Raw genomic sequence first — 24,192 nt, 5'->3', positions numbered from 1 at the left:
AGAAGGGGTAGTAGAAAAACAGAGACCACCAACTTGCCTGCAATGCGAAAGCCACACACCTTGTGCTTCGGCCTCGTCACAGGAGATAAGGGTGAAGGCTTAAATATTCCACAGAATCCAGGAAAGACAGATGTGATACTGGAGAGCCAGCCCATAGGGGAGAGCAGTTCTCCATCGAGCTACGGACAAAAAACTTTCACACAATAAGCCACTCAATTTAGTTGTAGACAGACATCCCCCCCAAATACGAACGCGGTTAAATTGGACATAATTCACATTCACATTCATTCACATTCACAATCACACATTTACAAAATAAATTTTGTACCTTCAATTTAAATGATGTGAAAACGAGTTAGAAAATAGAAAAATAGAAATAGTTAAATGCGAAAAATAATTAAACTAGAACGGCGCTCGGTATAGCGCATACCTCCACCAGGCTGAACAGTTTACGTTTTGTATCCCACTGATAGGCCGAATCTGGATCTGGACCTGAACCAAAATATGACTTGTTCTCGTCATCTAACCACTTAATCCACCAAATTGTCATAACCGATCCACTAGGTTTTGAAATATCATGCTGGGCAGTATATGTAAATTTTGGCCCTATCACTCAATGGTGAAGAATCCCTTAAAAAATTATCGGATCCAGATCCGGATCTTCACAAAAAATCGAATCAATTTGTCCTCGTCACACTCCCAACCTGTCCACCTAGTTTCGTCCCCCAAGAGTACAACTACTAGTTTTCAACTCGTTCTGTCCAGCGGTTCAGGAGTGCACAGCAGTCGAACAAACATACAATCAAACGTACCCACACACACTAGACGACTAGAGTTATTGTATGATGATGATGATGATTATGATGACGATGTACGATTTCATATCTGGCTGCCATGTGAAACCAGATGTGACGGAACAATAAACTCACTCGTATATCGTTTCACCGATTCAAAAGTCATCAGCACTCAAAATGGGCTGTTTTGTAGTTATTGACTCAAATAAATACTTCTATTCACTTGATACCAATGGATAAGTAAACTTCCAAAATTGAGTGCTGATGAGCTAGTTGGCATCCTTTTTGCACTGCAAGTGAATGTGCCATCGTTTAATCCAAGCCCGGCTGTGCACAGCATGAGATTGAGACCTTTTAATCTCTTCCTTTATATTTATCTTGTATACATGGTCGAGGATCATGGAAGAGCAAGAGCAGAACGGAATGGAACAAAATGGAAAGGGGGAACCACCAACAGCAGAGTCGATCAAGGGGAGGAGAAGAAGATCACATGTGGATGAATAAGCTGCACACAAGCTGAATGAAACACAGCAAGAGGCCATTTGGGGTAGAAGAGATCATGAGGATGAATGAAATGAATGAATGATCGTTTTAAGGCCATTTTCCCCGCTAGAGCGGGGGTTAGCCTTGCGGGCCCCATGACAATCATGGTTCCCTGTTTGAGGCAATGTTTTTATGGCCGGATGCCCTTCCTGACGCCAACCCTTGGTCGCCTCTTACGATGCGCAGAGATACGGTGTACCTATTCTAAACCGGGGTACACACATGAGGATGGATGGAGGTAATGGTGAACAGTTGTCTTGATGTTACAATATGATATCATTTGCATGGTTTTATCTCCCTCTTATCATTGTTAAGCTATGGTCACATCGCAGTGATAATGATTGCTGCAGTACTAATAGAATGATTGATGGTGTGACCAACTTGGCATTCAGGTCGATTGCCTTCTGCGCACAGCGTGCTTGAGCATCGCCTGGTAAGATTCACTTGCAGTGCAAATAAGGGCATTGAAGTTCCCTCTGAAGAAGGTCCTAAACAGAAATGGCGTTTTTAATCGTGTCGGAAGTGACAGGGCTCAGATTGGATAATGAAAACACAAACACTTTACCAACAATTTACTTTACTTTTCCTTCGATGTGCTCAACAAGCAGCATCACATCTCACTGTGTGCTTGGAGTGCTCACCGAGATAAGGATGTATTGGTAAGAGTATTGCAATTATAAATCAGCTAATTGGGCTAAATAAGTCTTCACCAGCACCAAATCGTCACCATTACCAGGACCTATCTTCCTGCCCTCTTTCCTAGCTCTTCTGCAATTTCTGATACACTCTCAACAGCTCTCCACTCTCATCTCCCCTCTCCTGTACCCAAAGCCTCCCCTCTCTCTTCCTTAACAGTATGGACCTCAAACATCCGGGGCCTTCGCTCAAACCTAACTGATGTCCCCATACAGATTGCTTCAGACAAACAAAGCATAATCTGCTTAACAGTAAGCTTCCTCCTTCAAGACGTTTTTGATTCCTTCACATATCTCCCTGGTTACTCCCTTCTCCAGTATGATAGACCTGAACCTCGTCCTGGCAGCAGAGTTGCTCTCTTTATCAAAAATTATATTCCTCACTCTCCCTGCACTGCTGTCATGCTACTACACCCCCCGAAGTACTTTTGGCTATGGCTTACCCTCCGCTCCCACCTCTTGTTTATGAGTGTTGTACCGTCCACTAAACAGTGATGACTCCATTTACATCAGAGTCTCAGACAACATGGACCAACTTCTATCCACTCAAACAAACTCCCTTTCTCATATGTGGCAATTTCATTTGTCATCATGCCAGTTGGCTGGGTGTGGGTACCTCCCTCACCAGCCATGGCTCATCAGCAAAGGACTTCTACGACTCATTGGGACTGACACAATCTGTCAATTTCCCCACCCAGATCTCTTCTAGACTTGGTTATGACTAACTTCTCTGAAAATGTCTGCTGTTCTTCTTCTGCTCCAATCGGCTCATCTGATCATATGCTTATTAAAGTGGACATCTCTCCGGCCATTCTTGGAGAGCCACCTCTATGCCACCGCAACTTGCATTTCACTCAGGTCGACTGGCAGAGTCTTCAAGCTGCCATCAAATTTCAAGATGGGTCTCCTATTTCTACTGTCTCCGACATCAACTCATCCTGGGAATTCTTCCAAAGTAAATTGCTCTCGCATGCACAGATTTATCCCATCTCGTCTTCAGTTGTCGTACCCTTCCCCCCATCCATGGTACACGGAATCTTGTGGTGAGGCAGTTGCCCTGAAACAACCTGCCTTCGCCGCTTGGAAAATCTAACTGAAGGCAATCTCAGTTCCTTTCACAAAGCTTGGAACAAGTGTGTGTCTACCCTCAAGAGAGCAAGGAAACAATGTCTCAAATCTCAAGACTGAACTCTCAAATGTGTCTCCCTCCTCCAAATCCTGGTGGTGTTTGGTCAAATCTGTTTCTGGTGTTTGTTCCCCTTCCATCCCCTCCCTTACCTGAAATGGCTACACAGCTGACTCCGCACGTGAAAAGCTGAATGCCTCAACTATTTAGCCCATCAGTGCTCTGTCCCCCAAATATTTCTGCAGGATGCACAAGATCTGCCAGCAACCCCTTCTAGTGAAACTGCCAAAATAAAGACACATTTCTCACCTTCACTCTTTCATTCCTCCTTTTCCCACCTCTGGAACAAACTCCTATGTTCTCTTCAAACTCCTACGCTCTCCAAGTCTTCAAAACAGCTGTTCACCGCCATCTCTTGTCTTACCCCATCCAAAACCTCGATCTTCTCTACCTCCGTTAATCCACCCCAAGCCCACCTCTTCAAATTCCCTGTTTTCTTTTCTGAAAGTTCCTGTTGTAGTGTCCATCTTGTTTAATCCGTGTACCCCAGCCCTCTCCCTTCCACAGATCCCCTGATGCCCCTGTTCTCTTCTGTTGTTGTGTTTCCCTCTCCAACCCCCTCTTGTCTCCCACTCCCTTTGTTATATGTTCTATGTGTTAGTTAATTTATAAGTAACAAAGCCCACCAAAAGAATGGCACCATCCCTGATAAAAAAATTCACTTTAGCTTGTTGGCTAAAAATGAGAAGATTTGAATGCATCCCATGAAGTGAAGAGACAGAAAAAGATGCGGTCGAGGAAACCGATAAAATGCAAACTCTCGGGACAAAGACACAAAGTGATGTAAAAACCAAAAATAAGTACCATTGGTCGTACCCTGGTAATCCTCCTGCTCCTGGCGCTCGTTAATGTCCAATGTAAGCCTCTTCATTCGCAGGCGCTCCTCTTGCTCTGCCTGCTGCTGGTTCCAGCGGCTTGCGGCAAGTCGGGATGTCATTGGAACGTGCACAGTCTTCAACTGCGGTGTGACAATGGCAGATGGGAGGAGGTAGAATCGAGAACAACGGTAAAGCCTTAAAAATAAATAAATAGGGTAAAAAGTGACGGTAAAAGATGCAGAGAGTCTTAAAAAGGAGTTGTGGAAGGAGCAAGGTCAAAATAAAGAGCAAAATATATGACGGACATTTGAGACAAAATGGCAGCTGTGCCTGCGAGATAAATAACCTGCTGTTTGTTTCCTTTGCGAGTTAGCATGACAAACTGCATCATGTCGCCATCTGCCTCTGTGCTCATCTCTGCTTCTGCTTTCTTCAGAACACTCTTGAGACTCACAGGAATGGGAACGTCCAGTTGGTGAACCTTCACAGCCTCGCTCCCACGCTGCTGCATGCCACATTAGACAGAGCATGGCCACAGCAGGCAAGGAAAAATGTTTGTTATGAAATCTTGCAAAAAGAACAACTAAAACCCATAATGAGGTCGGCCATGCTCCCAAGATGCAGGATACCCCTCATGAGTTGGTAATACCTCGTCTCTACTAGAACATCGGCAGCCTGCCTATACTGTGTTGAGAGATGCCCCACTTAGCAATCAGTACCTTCTTGTATATAAGTGTCAAGACTCGTGAAGGAGCTAGAACACAGAAGGGATGAGGATGTAACAAAATGAAAAGACCAGTAAAAAGGAGGAAAGGGGGGAGGGGAAGGATTATAAATAAAATAAAATGGATTAGGGAAGTGTGCTTTAGATGGGAGGGAAACTAAGAAGGAAGACAGAGTCAATTAACACACTGACAAAGTTATGGTCATCATCATGTGTCCCGAGTCCAAAGCTATGAGCAGGAATGAAGGATATTGGTGAGTAATGCGTTCTTTCCTCAATTCACTTTACTTCTCCTCCTGAAGCTTCTTCTTTTGGCTTTCAATAGTGTTTATGGATCGACCAAGGAACAGCCCCAAATCCACCTGTCCCACCACGATGCATGTCCCTAATGCTGTGGGATTCCTGACATTATCAACTAATCATTGGTTATTGGGTCACCATTTTTGATGCATAAGAATCAGCACTGAGTAAGAAAGTGGTTTGGGTGGGGTGTGAACCTTGATTTCCTCACAAAGCAAGTTCATCACTGGTTCAGCAAATTGCCAGGTGTAGACAGTATTTTCCAACTTTATAAAACTGGGTACAGCCACTTCCTACAGGAGCGACAGCAAGGGTCATGTTATTATCCTCCCTGGGGTATATAGATTACAGTAGATCAAGGCACATTTCCATTAGTCTGTGGTGGACGTGATAAGCCTATAATGCCTCAAAGATGTCGGGATTACTCCAGATTTCTTTCAGTTTAGATTTAAACGGCAGTACAAAAAAAACCCACCTTTAGAGGCCATTTTTCCCCGCAAGCGGGGGTTGGCCTTCTTCGGGGACCGTGGTTGTTGTTGTTTTTTGGGTCCCCTTTTTGAAGCAATGTTTTATGGCCGGATGCCCTTCCTGCCGCCAACCCTTTTTGTCGTCTTTTTACGACAAACAGGGAATTACCAGTGAACTGGTTCTCAATTTGCCGACCTCGGAAGGATGGCAGGCTGAGTCAACCCCCCTGGCGTTAATTCAGCGATCGACCGGGATTCGAACCCAGGATCCTAGGATCCTAAGCTGGCACCCTAGCCGCTAGCCCAACACCAGGCTTCCGGCCTGTTTACAGACTTTTTACAGACAGACCAACACCAGGCTTTTAAACAGTACAGACTGTTTAAAAAGGTAATCATACGTGTTTGTGGCAGGTTCATAATATTTTTTACTTCTGGTGTTGGTTTGCCCCATGAAACAACACGATAAACTATTTGTATAGTTTAACACGGCATTTGTCAACAGAGAAACCAAACCCTTGGGGAGAGGGGATATTATTAGTATCAACATTAATATTACTAGGGCATTGCCCGTACTATATCTATATCTAAAATTATATCCCCCCCCCCTCTATTTACATGAAATGGTTTGGTCCAAAGCGAACGGCTTGCGAGTACGGTGACAATCCCCCCCCTCTATTTACATGAAATGGTTTGGTCCAAAGCGAACGGCTTCCGGAGTTTGGTAAAGAAATCGCCATCGCGTGCACAAACGCGCAGGAAAGCGAATGAATCGCAAATTCGTTTTTATTAGTTTTAAAACATAGTTTAACGCCAACATAGTTTGCAAACGTGAAATAAATGAATACGCTCTCAAATGTGCCATCCGAGGCAGAGTGTGTCCGCCACGTTCGGCACACGCGATAGTTCGCTGCTCTCTGATTGGTTGAATCGTTTTTTGGACATAGCTCGGTAAGTAATTGTCCGATTAATATGAAACCTTGAAAAGGCACATCCTCGGGTCCCCAGCAATATACCTGGCAAGTTAAAAGTATATCGGACCCGTGGTTGTCGAGAAACAGCGGTCACAGACAAACGTACAAACAGAGATTACTGGAATTATAGATAGATGCTATAAACATGAGTGTTGTTACTACTTTTGTTATTAGAAGCAGCTTTGGAAAAATGCCACGATTAGCTATCTTAACACGGTTATACACCTTAACACAGATTTTGCCCAAGGTGAACAACTCCCTTGGGGAGAGGGGCAAATTACGCCATTACAACCTTCATAGTGTGACCCTTAGTCCTCCTGTCATGTTTGGTTGATATTGGATAAGTAATGTCTGAATGTATCACGGTGAGACAGACAGACACCGAATTGCGTATTTTAGTATGTGATGATTATTATTTCCTTTTTAAATTCCTTCAATGCTTAAAACATCGTTCAACTTTTTGATCATTTATTCTGCAGGAGCAAAATGTGAGTGCAGAATGCAAGTCTGGTCCCACAGATAATATTAACAGCAAACGGTTCTTGTGACAAATCTGCATCACAGAATCAAGGATGAATGGGTGCAACACCTCAGCTGGGTCATTCAACGGAAATGGTATACAAGTACACATTGTTGTTTGATCAATGTATGGATTGAATGTTGAGAATAAAGTGGAATTAAATGTAGAGTGCAAACACAAGACTAATTGTAAAATCGTAATAGATACGACGCTAAGGTAACTGCAGGTGGATGCTGGAAAGGTGACTGGTGATCAATTTTAACCGTGTTTTTCTTTTTTTTTAACCTGTCCAGAATCTATGAAAAGTGCACCTATCTGTGCACCTATGAAAAGCCCATTTGATAATCCGTGTTCCAGTGGTTGTCCTGCAAGATTGCCCTATGGGACAATGCATATACAGTTGCCTCGCAGTGTTTGGCACTTGCCCTAGAACTGCTGAGCAATATGTATTCTCTCAGCCTAAAAATACTCATGCAAAATGGTGTGAGGTTCTGGTAGGTAATAACAAAATGTTAATAACAAAATAACCAAACTAGGTAATAACAGTTGCCTGGCAACTCATAAAGTTGTTATTTTACAATTTGAACTTTAACGGTTTTTAAAAACTTTAACCTTTTAATTTTTTTTTGAAATTCAACCTGGCAGTGTTACCAAAATAACTTTAAACATTTACGAGTTTAACATTTGGTGTACTAACCTGTTAACATTTTGTGCCTGCTTATTAACAGGTGGAATTAGAAAAAGTTGACCCTGGTATTTTTCTTTCTAATTCCACCTGGCTCCACCTGGACAAAGTTGTTGAGCCAATTCCTCCTGAGGCAATTCAATTCCAATTCCACCTGATTTTATAAAATAATTTGACAATTTAAAATCGACATAGTCATAAAAATTAGAAAATTGGAACCGTCCCAATGCTGGCTTCAATTTTATTTTGGAGGGAAAATCCTTTTTCTTCTATTTTCCATCAAATTTATCAAAAAAAAAAAACAGTCATAAAACCACATTCGTCTATGACAGACCACGGTTTTAAAAAATTCAAAGATACTTTGATTTAAAAAAAATTGGAATTGATAGATAGATAGATGTCTTCCACTCGTCCCTGGTTACTGACAGGTTGTTAACAGTTGCCTGGCACATCAACAACTTTATGAGTTGACAAAACTAACAGAAAATGTCAACAGGTTGTCTGGTGCTTGAAACATTTATGAGTTTAACTTAAATATTTTGAACTTTAACCTGGCACTGTTACCAAAATGTAAAGTTGCAACTCAAAGTTGCCAGACAGTGTTTGTCACACTTCCATAGCCTGTTGAGCAATACAATTTCTCCCAGCCTGCATATACAAAACGTTGTAAGGCTTTGCATACATAATATATAAATGGTCCCCAAGGGCATCGACCTAATGCAAGATAGGCAAAGGCACTGCAAAGGGATGATGGAATCAAGGCCCAATCACAACACACAAGCAAACAAACGAGATAAAACTGTCAGCAATGTCATAACTACCTGAATGTTATCAACCATCATTTTGTCAAACGCCGTGACGAACTCGTCGTCTTCCATACAAGCAATGGGTTTGAGCAAACCACTTTTGAGAGTGACCTGCACACATGGATACAAAACACAGCAGCACAAACTCAACTTTAAAGCCCAGGGATCAAACTCAACCTGTCACGTCCTCACAGCCAATCTAGAAGACATACACACCCCGCCATCATCATCAGTCTCTGTCTCCTTGTTTGAATCAGTCTGGTAGTTTGCAACATCTTCATCCTCATAATCTTCATCTTCTTCATTTTCGGTTTTCTCCTGAAAAAAAACCCCCCAAAAATACAACAGCCGATGCATCATTACGAGTTCACACAATAAAATCACATATCAACCGATGTAGTCATCATTCTCACCTCTTCTTCGTGGACATTTGCATCACTCTCCGATTGATCTGTCTCCCCCTCCTCTTCATCTTCATCGTCATCCTCTTCCTCTGGCACCGCCACCGTCTCCACAAGGTTACCAGCCTTCCCAGAGCCTCCTAACCCTGGGTATACACATGGCATCATTCACATGTGGGCACAGCCAATGTGCACATTCATACCCAACATCTTTATGACCTATGAGTCAGCGTGACCACAACAAGCCTCCAACAGTAGCAATATTCTGCCAAATGATTATGTGGCAAGGTCAGTGTCACACAGTGATAACCCTTCAAAAAAAAACAAAAAAAAACATTCCAGCTAAAAGCAAAACCCTCACCAATCTTGGCGAGATATTCTTGCTGGAGCGCAAGGACCTGTTGCGATGCATCCTCTAACGAGGAACACAGCCTCATACGTGGTCTCAGCATCTCCAAAGTGTCGGTGACAAGGTAAGCAACATCGATGGGGAAGGTGGCTGGCGGATTCCAAACCTCTTGGCTCTTCTTCCACCACACATACCGCTGTTGGAACATGAATGCAGGAACCATCTATTTTCTCACCCCACATTTGTTTTCCCATTATTTTTTCCTTTTTAAAACTTGTTAAATGGGACATTCAAAAGGCTGGTAGCAGAAAGGTTATTAGTGGTGGAAACACTTCATCTCCTTTCATGGTATACTTTAGTGTATATTTTGGTCGAAGTTTGTTTCGAAGATTCAAACTTTATGGACACAAGATGAAAAAAAAAAAATCAAACCCTTGTGAAGCCACACACAAATACATTGTGAAAACTAAAACGGCACTCAGTAGAGCGCACACCTCCGCCAGGCTGAACAGTTTACACATTTTATCCCACTGATAGGCCAGATGTGGATCTGGACCTCAAACAAAATCTAATCAATTAATGCTTGGCACATATTCAACCTGTCCACCAATTTGCATCCGAATCCATCCACAACGTTTTGAGATATTCTGCTCACAGACAAACAGACAGACAAGAGAGACAGGGGTGAAAACATAACATCTATCCACCTTCGGTGGCGGAGGTAATAAAATCACCTACAGAATTCATGGTAAATAGTATTACCCATTTGAATTTCATTTTGTATGTATCCTGTGGCCGATAATTGCATCATTGCTTGGAGCACGGCTGTTCCGTTGATGCATGTCCCCCGAGTAGGAATTTGGAATGTGTTCAGGGTACCAGCGATAGCTCGCTGACTCTTCACGAAGGACACTGTACATGTTTGCATTGTATGCAAACCGATGTAGTCATGTACATGTTCGTCTGTCTATCACTTGGTTTGTCTGTCTGTCTATCGGTGTGTTTGTTTCTGTGTGTCTGTGTATCTCTCTATTGGTGTGTTTGTGTTGTGTGTCTGTCTATATATTGGTGTGTTTATCAGTGTGTTTGTGTCTGTATCTATCGAGGTGTGTGTAGATCTATCAATATCAATATATATATATATACAGTGTGTATGTATGTATGTATGTATGTGTATATATATATATATATATATATATATTACTCTCTCGTTACGGCCCGCGGATAAGATGTTGTGTTTGCCGAGCGGAGGCCCCGCGGTCGTACAGTTTCCCCGATTCACCCGATCCCCGAACGTTGGCCAGATCGCGCCACAGATATTCAATATGGAAAACTCTAAAGCGACCGAATGTAAAGAGGAAGAAGAAGACGTACAGAAGAGTAACGGGATTTATTATTTACACACACAAGCAAAAGGAGCAGTCATGGTTATATACAGGAAACATGGAAAAAGCAGGTGACACAGTGAAAATTACTAGCTTATCTAAACAGGCTTAACTTATACCCTTGACAGAACAAACAGAGACGGACTCACACGAATGGGGAATGGAGGCAGGAACGATTGGCTGGACCGGGAGGAAGGTTCAGCTCGGACCACAAGCTGGAAGGCTTTGCAGGGCGCACAGCAAACCCAGCCTCGTCAGGCTGGGAGCGAGCAGGGTGACGTCGTGCACTTCTCTCAAGGCTTCCCCGCGCTTCTCTCGCACACTTGTGTTAAAGGCTTCCTTCTCGCTTCTCTTCCCTCCTTGCGCACTTCTCTCTGAAGCTCGTCTCTTTGCAGAACTCAGAACTCATCTGCTTGGGGAGCGTCCCGCGGCGGGTTATATAGGCCCCGCCCCTCAACCTTCGCGAACCTCCTCGATCGCTCTTCCTCCGCCCTCTCAAACCAAACCCCTCGTGCTTGGTTGGTTGTTCGGGGCTGGCTCACTCCTCCCCTCTATGACGAGGTGGAGACATGCCCTTCTTCTCCGAGCCTACCTCGTGGCGAATGGAGTCGCGGAGGGAACAGTTGGCAATTGCGGTTTTTGGGAATGGGAATGAAAGGGGATCTACTCTGATTTCACTTGGTGCAATGGAGTGTCATTTTAATGGAAGACAAGGCCTTACCCTGATACACATAATAAAGATATAACTATCGAACAGGGGTATTCTATGATTGGCTGACGTGTATGCTTTATGGACTAATTATGGGACGCCCTTTGACCTTTACACTAAGGAGGTAGGAGGGGCCAGAATCAAGCAATATTACACAACAATTTACCATACAATACAACAACATGCATTTTAAAGGCCATTTTCCGTGCTAGAGCGGGGGTTAGCCTTGCGGTCCCCATGACAATCTTCTCCATTTTGCCCTATTTTCTGCATCTCTCCTTGTTAACCCCCTTGCCCGCATTTCTTCTTCCACCATCTTTAGCCAAGTCTTTCTCGGTCTTCCCCGTCTTCTACTTCCTTCTACATTCATTTCCATCACTCTTCTCAACCAGTCACTTTCATCCTTCCTCAACACATGACCAATCCTTTGGGATCACCGCTGCTGTTTAAACATACAGTGGAACCTTGACTTACGAGTGCACCAACTTACGAGTTTTCCGAGATACGAGCCGTCGCTCGGGCGGTTTATTGCTTTGAGATGCGAGCCGAGATCTGAGTTATGAGCTTACGCCACCCGCCACCAAGTGGGTTCCGGTCACGTGGTTATCTTGTCGTGCAAGTATCTCTGCCGTATATCGCTGCTGCTTTGTTTTCGCATTTTGGTTATTTTGGAAAATTTCTTAGTTTTAACCATGGGTCCTAAGAAATTGAGTGCCAAGGGCAGTACTGAGAAGAAGAAGTAGAGGATGATGTGCTTGGATATAAAACACGCAATCGTCGAAAAACATGAGCGAGGTGTGCGTGTTGTCGACTTGGTGAGGCGGATGTGAAGGCAGCTGAAGATTTTATTATAACTTTTGCCGAACTGATAGAAGCCGAACGATACATCCCCCAGCAAATCTTCAACTGTGACGAGACAGGGCTCTTCTGGAAAAAGATGCCGAGGAGGACGTATATAACGGCAGAGGAGAAGAGCATGCCAGGCCACAACTTGTTCAGAGTGCCGGCGATAGCTCGCCTTCTCTTTGTGGAAAACACGGTACTGAGAAGAAGAAGAGGATGATGTGCTTGGATATAAAACACGCAATCGTCGAAAAACATGAGCGAGGTGTGCGTGTTGTCGACTTGGTGAGGCGGATGTGAAGGCAGCTGAATATTTTATTATAACTGAGAAGAAGAAGAGGATGATGTGCTTGGATATAAAACACGCAATCGTCGAAAAACATGAGCGAGGTGTGCGTGTTGTCGACTTGGTGAGGCGGATGTGAAGGCAGCTGAAGATTTTATTATAACTTTTGCCGAACTGATAGAAGCCGAACGATACATCCCCCAGCAAATCTTCAACTGTGACGAGACAGGGCTCTTCTGGAAAAAGATGCCGAGGAGGACGTATATAACGGCAGAGGAGAAGAGCATGCCAGGCCACAACTTGTTCAGAGTGCCGGCGATAGCTCGCCTTCTCTTTGTGGAAAACACGGTGAGATCCTTAACATCCAACAACTAATGGGACGCAAACGGGGCGCCCAGTTTAGCGGTACACACATTGATGAATCACCCTGCCTGTGATTCACCCATGACAGGTTATAGCTGGGTCGGGATTCAAACCCAGGCTGGACAGTTTAGAGTCAAGTGTGCGTACCTCCAGTCCAGGCCATCCTGCCAACTTGTATGCTGCATACAGGTGAAATATAAAGCGCGAGATATTTTTATATATACTGTATATTTAAAAAAAAATTGGTGTGGTTTTTGGCGGGCTGGAACGGATTAATAGCATTTCAATGCATTTTAATGGGGAAATTTAATTTGAGAAACGAGCAAATTGAGTTACGAGCTCGGTCACAGAACGAATTAAACTCGTAAGTCAAGGTTCCACTGTATTTAAATAAATATTTAAACAAAACCATGAAAACAATCTGGGAAAAGTCTCTAAGTGAGAACGTGGATTTGAGAAAGCAGTAGCAGAGGTGAAAGAACAAACGAGAATATAGGGGGCGGGGCACAAGTCGAGACGAGGAGGCCGCACGAGACACCAGGCCGCACGAGGCGCGGACAAAGAAACGACTAATTACCCACAAATTTGCAACAACTACAAAACCAAAACCAAATAGAAACACACAATAACACATACACAACAAAATACGCAGCGGAAATTTGACAAAGAAACGAACGGGAAAACACAAACAATTTACCATACAATACAACACAATAAAAAAACTCAATCATCATTTCCGCAACACTGCACCCTCCTCCTCTTAGGCACGTCCCGGGCCTATAACTTTAATTTAGTGTGACACGTAGGTGTAGTTCCCTCTACTTTTAACCTGACCCTGAGTACGACAGTTTTAAAACATAAATAAATGTCCCGCTGCTCCATTGCACCCTGCCTAACAGACTCACGCCCACAGCTAACCGAATTGCGGAATGGTCTTCAAACTACACACTGACGGTGGGGAGCATTATTTACAATTAATAACCACCTTTAGAGGCCATTTTTCCCCGCAAGCGGGGGTTGGCCTTTTTCGGGAACCGTGGTTGTTGTTGTTTTTTTTGGTCCCCTTTTTGAAGCAATGTTTTACGGCCGGATGCCCTTCCTGACGCCAACCCTTTTTGCCGCCTTTAACGACAAACAGGGAATTACCAGTGAACTGGTACTCAATTAGCCGACCTCGGAAGGATGAACAGGCTGAGTCAACCCCCCTGGCGTTAATTCAGCGATCGACCGGGATTCAAACCCAGGATCCTAGGATCCTAAGCCGGCACCCTAGCCGCTCGCCCAACACCAGGGATTATTTACAATTGACGCTACTTTATTTACAAAACGCAACCCAGGACCTGTGATTGTTCTTTCTGGGGGGGGGGGTGAGACAGTCTGCTCTGCATCGATGCACCATGAAAGCACCCAAAACGCACCAACACACCCTCAAGCACCAATCGGTGCACAGTCATCACTGTTCATCAATAAAAATAAATCGACAACTGCAGGTGGTCTCTTGCTCTTCGGCTCCCTCTGCTGGCTATTGCTCTCTTCCAGATGTTGTCATTTTCTTTGCTGGCGGCCTATTTGCAATAAAACTTGCCCAAACGTGTCCATTTTTGTTTTATTTATGGCCCACAGGGGGCCGACTAGTGTGGTTCACCTGTGGGGCATCGGTGCCCTGTGATCAAGGTCCGCCAGCAAGATTTCGGGCCTTCATGGCCGGTTCCAGCAGAGGGGCCATGCCCCAACCCATGGGGTCCATCAGTGGTGCTCGGCCACAGACATGTGGTCCATAATGTGGTGCATCGATGCAGACAGCTGGTTCTGGGAGTTCCGGGCGCACAATGGCGGACTCACGCACGCTCCCCTCGGCGCCCAGTGGCGCACAGGTCCTCATGTGGGAGACAAAGGGGGGAAGACAGATGAGCGAGGGGTAGGTCACAAGGGTATACATCAAACAAGGCAATGCAAGTCGAAGTGCGTACGGAGAGCGAAGTGAGAAAAGCTCATCCCTACCGTACGTCACCCCCCCTGTCACCTACACTACCCTTGCCCTTACCCCATATTTACAAAATCTACACATTTACAAATTCGTCACTACTGTCACGTCTTCCCCATATTTCTTCTATACCAAATTCGTCACCACAATCCCTCTGGCCAAAATTTGCCATCACCCAATTCATCATCAATCCTCATAAGGAGGAAGAGATGGAACATCAAGCACAATGTCACACCCACGTCATGATGCGTCTCACAATCCAAAACATTTGCATCATAAAAATAATAAAAACAACCTGGCATGGTGTGGAGGTACGTCATCTCAGGTGAGTGGATGCAGATGGTGCGAGGAGATTTCAATCCTAGCTATCCTCTAAATGACATTAACACACTTTACACTACCCGGGGTCTTTCCCTGCCAATCCATTGGCCATCTTACACTATGGGTTCTAAAAACCAATTCCCATTGACCAAACTGTGGTGCTTCTCAATTTGGGGTCTCACTCCCCCGATGCAACTCCCTGTGCCCTTGCACAATTTCAGGGCTGGGTCGTGTAGCTCTCCCAGCAGGTCTACCCACCTGCACACCTCCACCACTGCAGTTGCCACCCGAGCTTACCTAGCTCCTCACCCTAACCTATCTAACTGGGGAAGGCCCCTCCTGGCTCTGTCACCACTCGGTGCCCTCTGGCACTGGGCTACCCGGGTCCGTCCTCCGGATCCTCGGGCCCCATCAAAAAACAACTCTACCGGCTCCCAGAGCCCACCTGCGGTCTCACCTGGCCGACATCCTCACAGTGGTGGAGTGCCCAAACCAACTACACACACTAACAGGCTACATGCCCAGCCATTTCCACAACACTAATGCACCCATCCAAACACCATTCTTTCACCCGCACCACAGATGCCAATATCCAACCACAATTTACCTATACCCTCTACCTAACACTTACACTACCCTCCCCGGGTATTCGTGATGGGGGTCCATCCTTCCCCCATTCACACCTTCGCACCATCGACTCCACTCTATAGTTTCCACCATACTCACTCCACGACCATCCATTCCAATACTCCATATATTCCACACCATTTATTCCATACAACCATTCTCCATTCACCTGTAGTTGCACACCTGTGCAATCTTACCTGGTGCCACCTGCACCCTCCTTCCTCCCCGGACCATTTGGTCAGCACAATACCCATCACTATCACTCTCATACACTGCTCCACACACCTGTCCAGTTGCACACCTGTGCAATCACACCTGTTCCTCACACACTTTTCACAATACACTTCTATACACCTCCAACACTCACACAGCATCATCTAATCTACCTGTTGCCCTGCTAACTTAGTGCTCCCCGTCTTCCCTTTAAACTAAGCACATACCACGTCATTATCATCCACACTAACCTACCTGCGTCCCCACTACAGGTATCATTGTCACTAACTAACCTTACCGTTACCTAAGGTCATCTCTCTAGATCCCTACACACTATATCCTAACCCTCCCGGGCTAGTTTTCACTGCCAAACCCCATAAATAGTGCTCCTTTGCCCCCGTTGTGAGGGATGACGGAGTTGCCATCCCACCACATCGGGGACGTCCCACTATCAATTTTGCTCATCCAAATTCAACCAATCAAAAATTTGCCAATCACTACCAATCTGCCAATCACTACCATTACCAATCACTCTGCCAATCCTTTGCCAATCCTCAAATTTTGTTTTTCTAATTTCAGGTCCAACACACTATCCTCGTCACACGTCTACTCACTAGAGCCTCTCGGTGCGCCAATTCACTTCCAAAGCTCGGCTTCGTAAAGCCGAGCAATGAATGCGGGTTGCTTGGTGCCGGCGGCTGGATACGTCCCGCATTCGGTGCAGTGACGGGGGCTTACCCGGGCCGAGATCCCACGCACGACCTCGGCACGGAGAATGGCCCGATCTCGACCTGCCGGAACGCCTCAACAAAAAGGGGTCGCCATGACGACCCTTCCTATCGGGATGCCCGCTCCGCCTAGTGGAGCACGGACGCGGCCGTTCAAAGCGAGGCCCAGTGTGGATCGCGTTCGGCGGTTCTTTCGAAACCGCCATGGTTCGGATCCCTGCTGGTCCTCGCGGCACGCGAAGCTGCTCGGCGCGCACCGAGGGCCCGATTCGGCTAAATGTCGTTCTAACCGCTAACCCGGTTACCGTCGATGCTTCACCTGCATGCTCACACGCATACGCTACCCCTTTCACCCTCACCGAGCTCGGTGCTCCAAAGCCACCCGTACACCACGCATACTTCGTCATTGCACTCGTTCTTTCGCTCACCGACTTGGTCACACACCTGACCACCGCACACCTTTGCGCACACTCATCGTTCACACACCTCTTCGCGCCCCCTCCTCGGTCACCTCCTCTGTGACAATCACAGGTGTGCTCTCACTCGCACACCCAACTACGTGCCTCACTACCAATTCCAGTGTGCATTCCCACACACGCTCTACCATTCCAGGTGTGCATCCTTCCATTCCAGGTGTACATCCTCGCTCACCTGCCACAACCAACTCCCGCTCCGTGTCACGCTCACTACTCTCACCACCACTCTTGGTCGCGCACTCACCCTTACTTTTGACAGCGCACTCTTTCCTCATGCACCCGTCCGTTACACACCTTTCTCGCGCATCCTCTTGCGCACACTCTCTCGTTACTCCCTCCGTAACACTCACCACAGGTGTACACTCTCTCGTTACATCCTCTGTAACACTCCCCACTCCGCGCTTCCATGTGCCCCCTCGCACACGCGCTACGACCAACTCACTCTCGACAGCACACTCACTCCTCGGCGCGCACTTTTTCCTCACACACCCCAGAGTCGGACATTCTCGCACACCTCCTCTCTCGTACTCCGTACCTGTCGCACACTTCACCAACGGCCTCTCACGAACACCCGGATCCAAATCAACCCCCAAGCCGACTGAAGCTCCCCTCACATCATGTACATTTCCACGTATATCGCCACTCACCTTGGAACCTCGTCTCCGCACCTCCTTCGCCACCTGCAAACTCTTTATTTGGTTAGCGAGCACATCATCACGATTTGAGCACCGACCATGTACATATTCCATCACCTCCTCCTGTATTTCTCTCTTAGTTACTGTCCGTCTCTTCTTAATTTCACTCACCCCCTCTTCCACCTCCTTTAACTTTTGCTTCACCTCTTTTATCTCCCGGTGCATCTCCTCAATCTCGTCCTCTAAGGCTACCTTGACCGTCTCTATGTGCGTCCTCACCTCCCGGTCCTTCGTCTCCATTACTTCTGTCACCTCGTCCAACCTCGTTGTCAGTCCCTCACGTACCATCTGACATTCCTTCTGTGTCGCTATTAATTCATTTTTTATGTCTTTTTGTGTCGCTTTTAACCCCCCGATTATTGCAGTGTTCTTTTCCACTTGGTCTACGAGTTCCTTTTGTCCCACTGTCAGCTGTTCTACTCCCCTCGTCAGACCCTCTATGCCCCCCTGTAACCTAGCCGTATTATTCCTCACCTCTTTCTCCATACGCTTTTCACCTCGCTTTACCTCCTCGCGTACCCCCGAGACCTCCTCACTTACACCTCGTCGTATCTCCTCCTTCATCTCCTCCCTCTCTTTTGTAGATGCCACCCTCATCTGTCCCAATTCATCCCTTTGAGCATCCAATTTGGTTTCTACCCCGATTTTCACCTCCTCTATCTGCTCTCCCATTTGTTTAATTTATCGGGCGGATTGCTCCCCTATTTCCCACAATTTGCCTTCCATTCTATCTTCTAGCCCCCTTAACCCATTTTTCACCCCTTCTATCTGATTCTCCTGGGCAGCCATTCTATTTTCCACCCCCGTTAACCCATGTTTCACCCCTTCTATCCCATTGTCTAACTCCTCAAATTTCTTGTCTAACCCCTTAAAATTATTGTCTAACTCCTCAAATTTCTTGTCTAACCCCTCACCGGTACCCCTCGCTTCGTCCCTCATTGCCCCCATTTGGCCCTCCAATCGCTCACTCATTTCTCCCAAACTGTTTTTCAAACCTCCAATTTGGTCTCCCAATTGCTCACTATTCTTGTCCATAAGGGCTTTCATTTGCATCATAAAAAGGTTCAAATCCACCGGTGGCGCTGCTACGGTCGCGGGCGCGGTCGCCGTAGCCATGTGCGAGGCGCCATTTTGCGCGCCGGTAACCTCGTGTGCGAGAGCGCCATTTTGCGCGCCTGAAACCTCCTCAACCACATTGCCAATGTTCTCCTCCTCTCTTTCATCCACATACATTTCCCCGAGGTCCTGGGTCGATTCTACCCCGTCTATCTCTCCCACCGGCATCCCATCGCCTTGACCAGCCATGGCGCGATTTCAAAATTCGGGTTTTGTAAAACAAAACAAATTTCGGCCGCTCCAAATTTTGACCAAATTTTTTCTAGATGTTTCTAGATATATATATATATATATATTGTATAACCAATGGATAGATGTGGGAAAATTACACGCATAGACCAGGAATCAAACCTAAGTCCTCTTGTGAACTGTACCAGTGCTCTCTGCCACCTGAGCTATCTGGATGACCCCTGATAAAGCTTGCAATTTTCCCACATTCGATGTGGGTTCGGTTCCCAGTCTTGGCATGTAATTTTCCCACATATAATCGATTGGTTATTTATAGTCCTGTTTATATATATATATATATATACATTACCGAGCTTATCTATATATGTGTCTCTGTCTGTCATATCTATCTCTGTGTGTATCTATCTATCTGTATGTCTATCTATCCATGTGTCTGTGTGTATGTCTATCTTATCGATGTATGTCTGTGTCAGTCTGTCTGTTGTAAGAATGCCCATGTGTAATGTCTGTGTAATGCAAATTTGTATTGTCTGTCTAGCTATCTATCTGTCTGATGCAAGAATGTGTGATTGATGTAAGAATGAGCTTTCGCTTTCAAGAGGGAGAGAGAGGGAGGGGGGGGAGGGCAGGAGGTTGGGGTTCAGAAAGGGAAGGGAGAGCAAAGCTGTACAGAGTTAGGAAGGGGAGGTTTACACTTTGGGTGAGGGGGGAGGGGGGAGGGTTGGGGAGGGAGGTTGGGGGTGTTGTGGAGGGTGGAGGAATTTAGGAGTTGTGGTGGTGAGGGGATTTTAAGGCCTGGAGTGTGGAGGGCAGGAATGGGATTGCATCCTTCAGATTGGGAGGGGAAGGTCGAGGACTTGGAGTTTGGGAGTGGGGCTTGATGATTTGGGGTTTGAGGGTAGGGCTTGAAGAAGAATGGAGTACTGAGGAATTGAAGTCCCATTTTACATTATGCCCAATTTCTACGGGCCCCCGGCATTATGCTATCAAAGGACATTCATGTCAAACTCCCTAAATATTCCACACTCTAATGGGAACAAATTCCCTTGGAACAGCCCGGTGGAACCAGGTTTTCTGCTAATGTGTTATAAAAGGAAAAACGACAATGTTTTTGTGCTGTTCACTTCAAATTTGTGGGTGGGGTTTTATACATTTCCGCATGAGGTCTATGTCAATCAAATAGCACTGCAAAGAAGACCTAAAAGCCTGAGTTTACAGAGTCCCCCCCCCCCCCCCTTGCTCCCTCCTTCTAATGATTACCGTTTCCTCGATTTTTAACAAACCTATTGTAAAATCACAGAATTCCATTTTGCTTGGTACCATCGGCACAGAATCAAATTCTCCACATGCAGCGAGATAAAAAGGCAAGCCATGGTAGGGAGTCTAGTTCAATTGAGAGACTAGACAGTCGACTTCAGTTAGAAAGGACAGTTGCAGTAAGAGCCTGACAAGCATTTAGCAGAATGAGCTGGACCATCGGAGTATGGGAGAGCAGAGGCAGGCATCATCAGACGGCATGAGCTAGTTAAGCCGTGCGGTTCGCTGCTGACAGTGCCTCCATTGAAACTAGTTTCCCACCTGTTGCAGCACTTTGTCAGCCACGACGAGAGATGCCAACACCTCTGAACCCTCCACCCACCCCTGTTATATCATCTGCTGATAGCTTGAAGCCAGACCCAAGCAGTCGTTTCAAGCAATCGTGGATATGCCAACGCCCAGCTTTGGCAGTCGGAGCATGCACAGCATTCAGCAGGCTAAAATAAGCAATCTCATCTGCTCAAGTGCTCAAATTATTTTAACCTTAGAGACCATCTGTTGTGTAGGCTGACACCATAGATATATATATATAGATTGGCAGTGGGTCACGACAGGGCGAGATTTCCGGCCGCCATCTTGCCACAGGAAAGCTTTCAAGTTGCCATCTGTGGAATGCACTCGCGTCATCGTCATTTGCAAGTTATTGTTGATTAAATTGACTACAACTGGCGAACAAAGTATCAGGTTAGTGTCGTACATTGGATTAAAACACATTCAGTTGCCAGACTCTGATAATGTTGTAACTTTGGTGATATTTAACGCATCGTCTGCCTGTCTACACTAACACTGGTTCATAGTAGAATGTTAATTCTCTTAAATGTTCTGTCCATGAGGTACATGTACCTCCAAAATGCAGCTCTCATAAATCATTGAATAAAGATAGGAGATTCTGGGGCACATTTGGGACTATCCATGACTCATGAGGAAACTTGGCCATGTTCAGGAATTCTCATGGGGTTAGAATTCTCGACCGAGATCTTCAACACCAAGGGGTTGACTTATCCTGTATTCAATATTATTGCCAAGCAGTCAAAGGTAGGCCTATTATATTTATATAAGCATTATAAATATAAGCATTAACTTTTACATTGTGCTTGTTCTTTCTTCAAATATAGGAGGGAGTAGCCTAGGCTACAGTTAAGATGCCCAGGCAGTGTGCACATGCAAGATGCCGAAATATACAGAGGAAGGGGAATGGTCTGACATTTCATCTGTAAGTTGAATACCACAATATCTCTTCTAAATATATGACATGTATATCTCTTATTTGTGTTTACAGGGCAGTAGACCTAATAAAATCTGCAGGTTTGAGGTCTGCTTTCCATGCAGCTCAATCAGATTGAATTTAAACAATTAGCTATCTTATTTTCAGCTTCCCCACCAGTGAAGGGCATGAAGAAAGAAGAAGGAAATGGTGTATTCAGATGAAACGGGAAGAGGGGTGGAAGCCAAAGCCCTGGGATGTCGTGTGCAGCCAACACTTTTTACCTGTGGACTTCGATCTTACAGGCCAAACCAAAAGACTACGTCATGATGCAGTCCCATCAAAGTTTGACTTACCAGAGCACTTGCAAAAAGTATGTTTGTGTTGTTTGTGATCTTTTCTAAACGAACTAAAACCTTCATACTTTAATATTTGGACAGTGTGTAAAATGTGTGGGAACTATATGTAATAGTACGCGGCGGCGGACTCTTTTTGGACTCTAACTTTAAGACAGATAAAGTAACTGCATGTTTTATTCTGTGGTATACTTTACATTGACAATATGTGGCTGATGTTTGCTTTTCAGTATGATTGAAATACCAATTGTAATATTACGCCATAATGCAGAGGTAACTTGAGGCTTATTGTAGGCCCAATATAAACATACTCTTTACTCTGGTCACATTCTTGACTGACTATTTTCAGGTGATCGATAAACTGTTCGACATCATGAATGTGAGAAATGCCTATATGCATGGGTTCAAGTCGGCTCTCAGCCCCTCCAGTATTGGACACACCATGACGTACATGGATTCTGCGGCGACGTATTTGCAGTCGCTGAAGACAATAGAAGGAGAATTCATCCACAAAACTAGAAGGTTTGTGTAATCCTGATAACTTGTTCCTCCTCTGGTTCCTGCCCCACCCCCTCCTTGACCTCTGCCAGTTTCTCCCCCACCTTCCTCTCCTATGCATCAGATATAAGTTCATTCCGGTTAGTTAGGATACTTATTGTTACTTGTTGTTTTGCAGACACACTGCCATTACAGGTTTCATAGTTTGCATTGAGAGCTTGAAGCGTCTTGTGCCACTGCTGCTACAGGAACAAGCATATGTACTGACATACAAACTGTCACAAGATCATCTGGAACTATTCTTCAACTCAGTGCGCAGAGCAGGCAAGTTACATGCATTTCTCTTTCATAAGTTTAATAGCTAATATAGGATTTAATTTAAGTACTGTACTCTATGTATATAATTTATTTCGGGAAAGTAAACACAAACTTGTACAATATTTTGTCAGTGGTGAGTTGTCGTAATTTTACATCGAGCTTGTTCCAGAGTTTCACGCCAACAATAGATACACTCATTGCTTTTTACTTAATCATATCTGTTGTTGTATGAAATTATTTAAGTACTGTACTTTTGAATTAAAAGGACATGTTTCTCTCATGAAGGCAAACATTCTGTTTCAGGGGGCTGGAACAACAATCCCAATGTCCAGCAGTTCAAGTCTATATACCGGAAGCTGTCTGTTCATTGCGGAATTGAGCCAACCAAAACTGGAAATGTTCGTGCTCAAGATGGCACACTCTGCATGGCTACTACAAGCCAGTCGGATGACTGTGACAACTTTGACAGTGTTGTGTGTGTGATGGCCGAGCATGACTATGCAAACTGGATACCACCACAGAACAAATGTCTACTGGACAACAGCATCACATACATTGCCGGATGGATAGTCAGGCGTGTGTGCAAAGCTGTGCAGTGCAACACTTGCAGACTTGCTTTGTTCTCAGATTCGATGCCTCAGGATTATTCTCAGTCCTACCACCTGGTGGGCTAGCGGCTAGCGGCTAGGGTGCCAGCTTAGGATCCTAGGATCCTGGGTTCGAATCCCGGTCAATCGCTGAATTAACGCCAGGGGGGTTGACTCAGCCCGTCATCCTTCCGAGGTCGGCTAATTGAGTACCAGTTCACTGGTAATTCCCTGCTTGTCGTTAAAGGCGGCAAAAAGGGTTGGCGTCAGGAAGGGCATCCGGCCGTAAAACATTGCTTCAAAAAGGGGACCGAAAAACAACAACAACCACAGTTCCCGAAAAAGGCCAACCCCCGCTTGCGGGGAAAAATGGCCTCTAAAGGTGGTACTACTACTACTACCACCTGCTCAGCCTGAAGAACAATGGTGGTCTTATGATCCCATCACCAGGTGTGGTGAAGGTCTTGCACACTGCTGAGAAGGCCATCCAGAGCCTTATGGATGTGCACACAGTCAAACTCTGTACATTTCAGCAGGTTCTACGATGTGTGAAGGAAATGACAGCTTCAGAAGAACTCTTTGATATGGGCAATCATATCATTGAAACCCAATATTGCATAGATAATCACCTGTACGACCTGATAGGTATTCTCACCAATGCTTATTATGACCTGAGGCAGCACCACATTGCAAAGACCTACAATGTTAGGCGAATGGG

General features: G+C 45.4%; 1 protein-coding gene and 1 long non-coding RNA gene across 3 annotated transcripts in view; one reads left to right on the top strand and one right to left on the bottom strand.

The window, feature by feature from the left end:
* Positions 1 to 24,192, bottom strand: part of UPF2 (UPF2 regulator of nonsense mediated mRNA decay) — a 105,642-nt gene that overhangs the window by 9,591 nt on the left and 71,859 nt on the right. The window contains 6 exon segments of the mRNA XM_068135749.2: positions 4,035 to 4,176; positions 4,383 to 4,541; positions 8,525 to 8,620; positions 8,726 to 8,827; positions 8,923 to 9,056; positions 9,272 to 9,455. Of these exon segments, the coding sequence (XP_067991850.1) occupies positions 4,035 to 4,176; positions 4,383 to 4,541; positions 8,525 to 8,620; positions 8,726 to 8,827; positions 8,923 to 9,056; positions 9,272 to 9,455 (817 nt within the window).
* Positions 21,058 to 22,810, top strand: LOC137411258 (uncharacterized). 2 transcript variants are annotated; one of them, XR_013621399.1, is made up of 3 exons: positions 21,058 to 21,724; positions 21,884 to 22,593; positions 22,748 to 22,810. It is a non-coding gene; the product is annotated as an uncharacterized LOC137411258 (long non-coding RNA). The 2 variants fall into 2 exon arrangements; XR_010981314.2 differs by lacking the exon at positions 22,748 to 22,810 and having other exon boundaries at positions 21,061 to 21,195; positions 21,627 to 21,724; positions 21,884 to 22,646.

This window comes from Myxine glutinosa, chromosome 1, assembly GCF_964187855.1.
Source record: "Myxine glutinosa chromosome 1, kmMyxGlut1.1, whole genome shotgun sequence".
NCBI classification, from domain to species: Eukaryota; Metazoa; Chordata; class Myxini; order Myxiniformes; family Myxinidae; genus Myxine; species Myxine glutinosa.
Note: the sequence above shows the minus strand (reverse complement) of the source record. Positions and strands in the feature narration are given on the sequence as shown.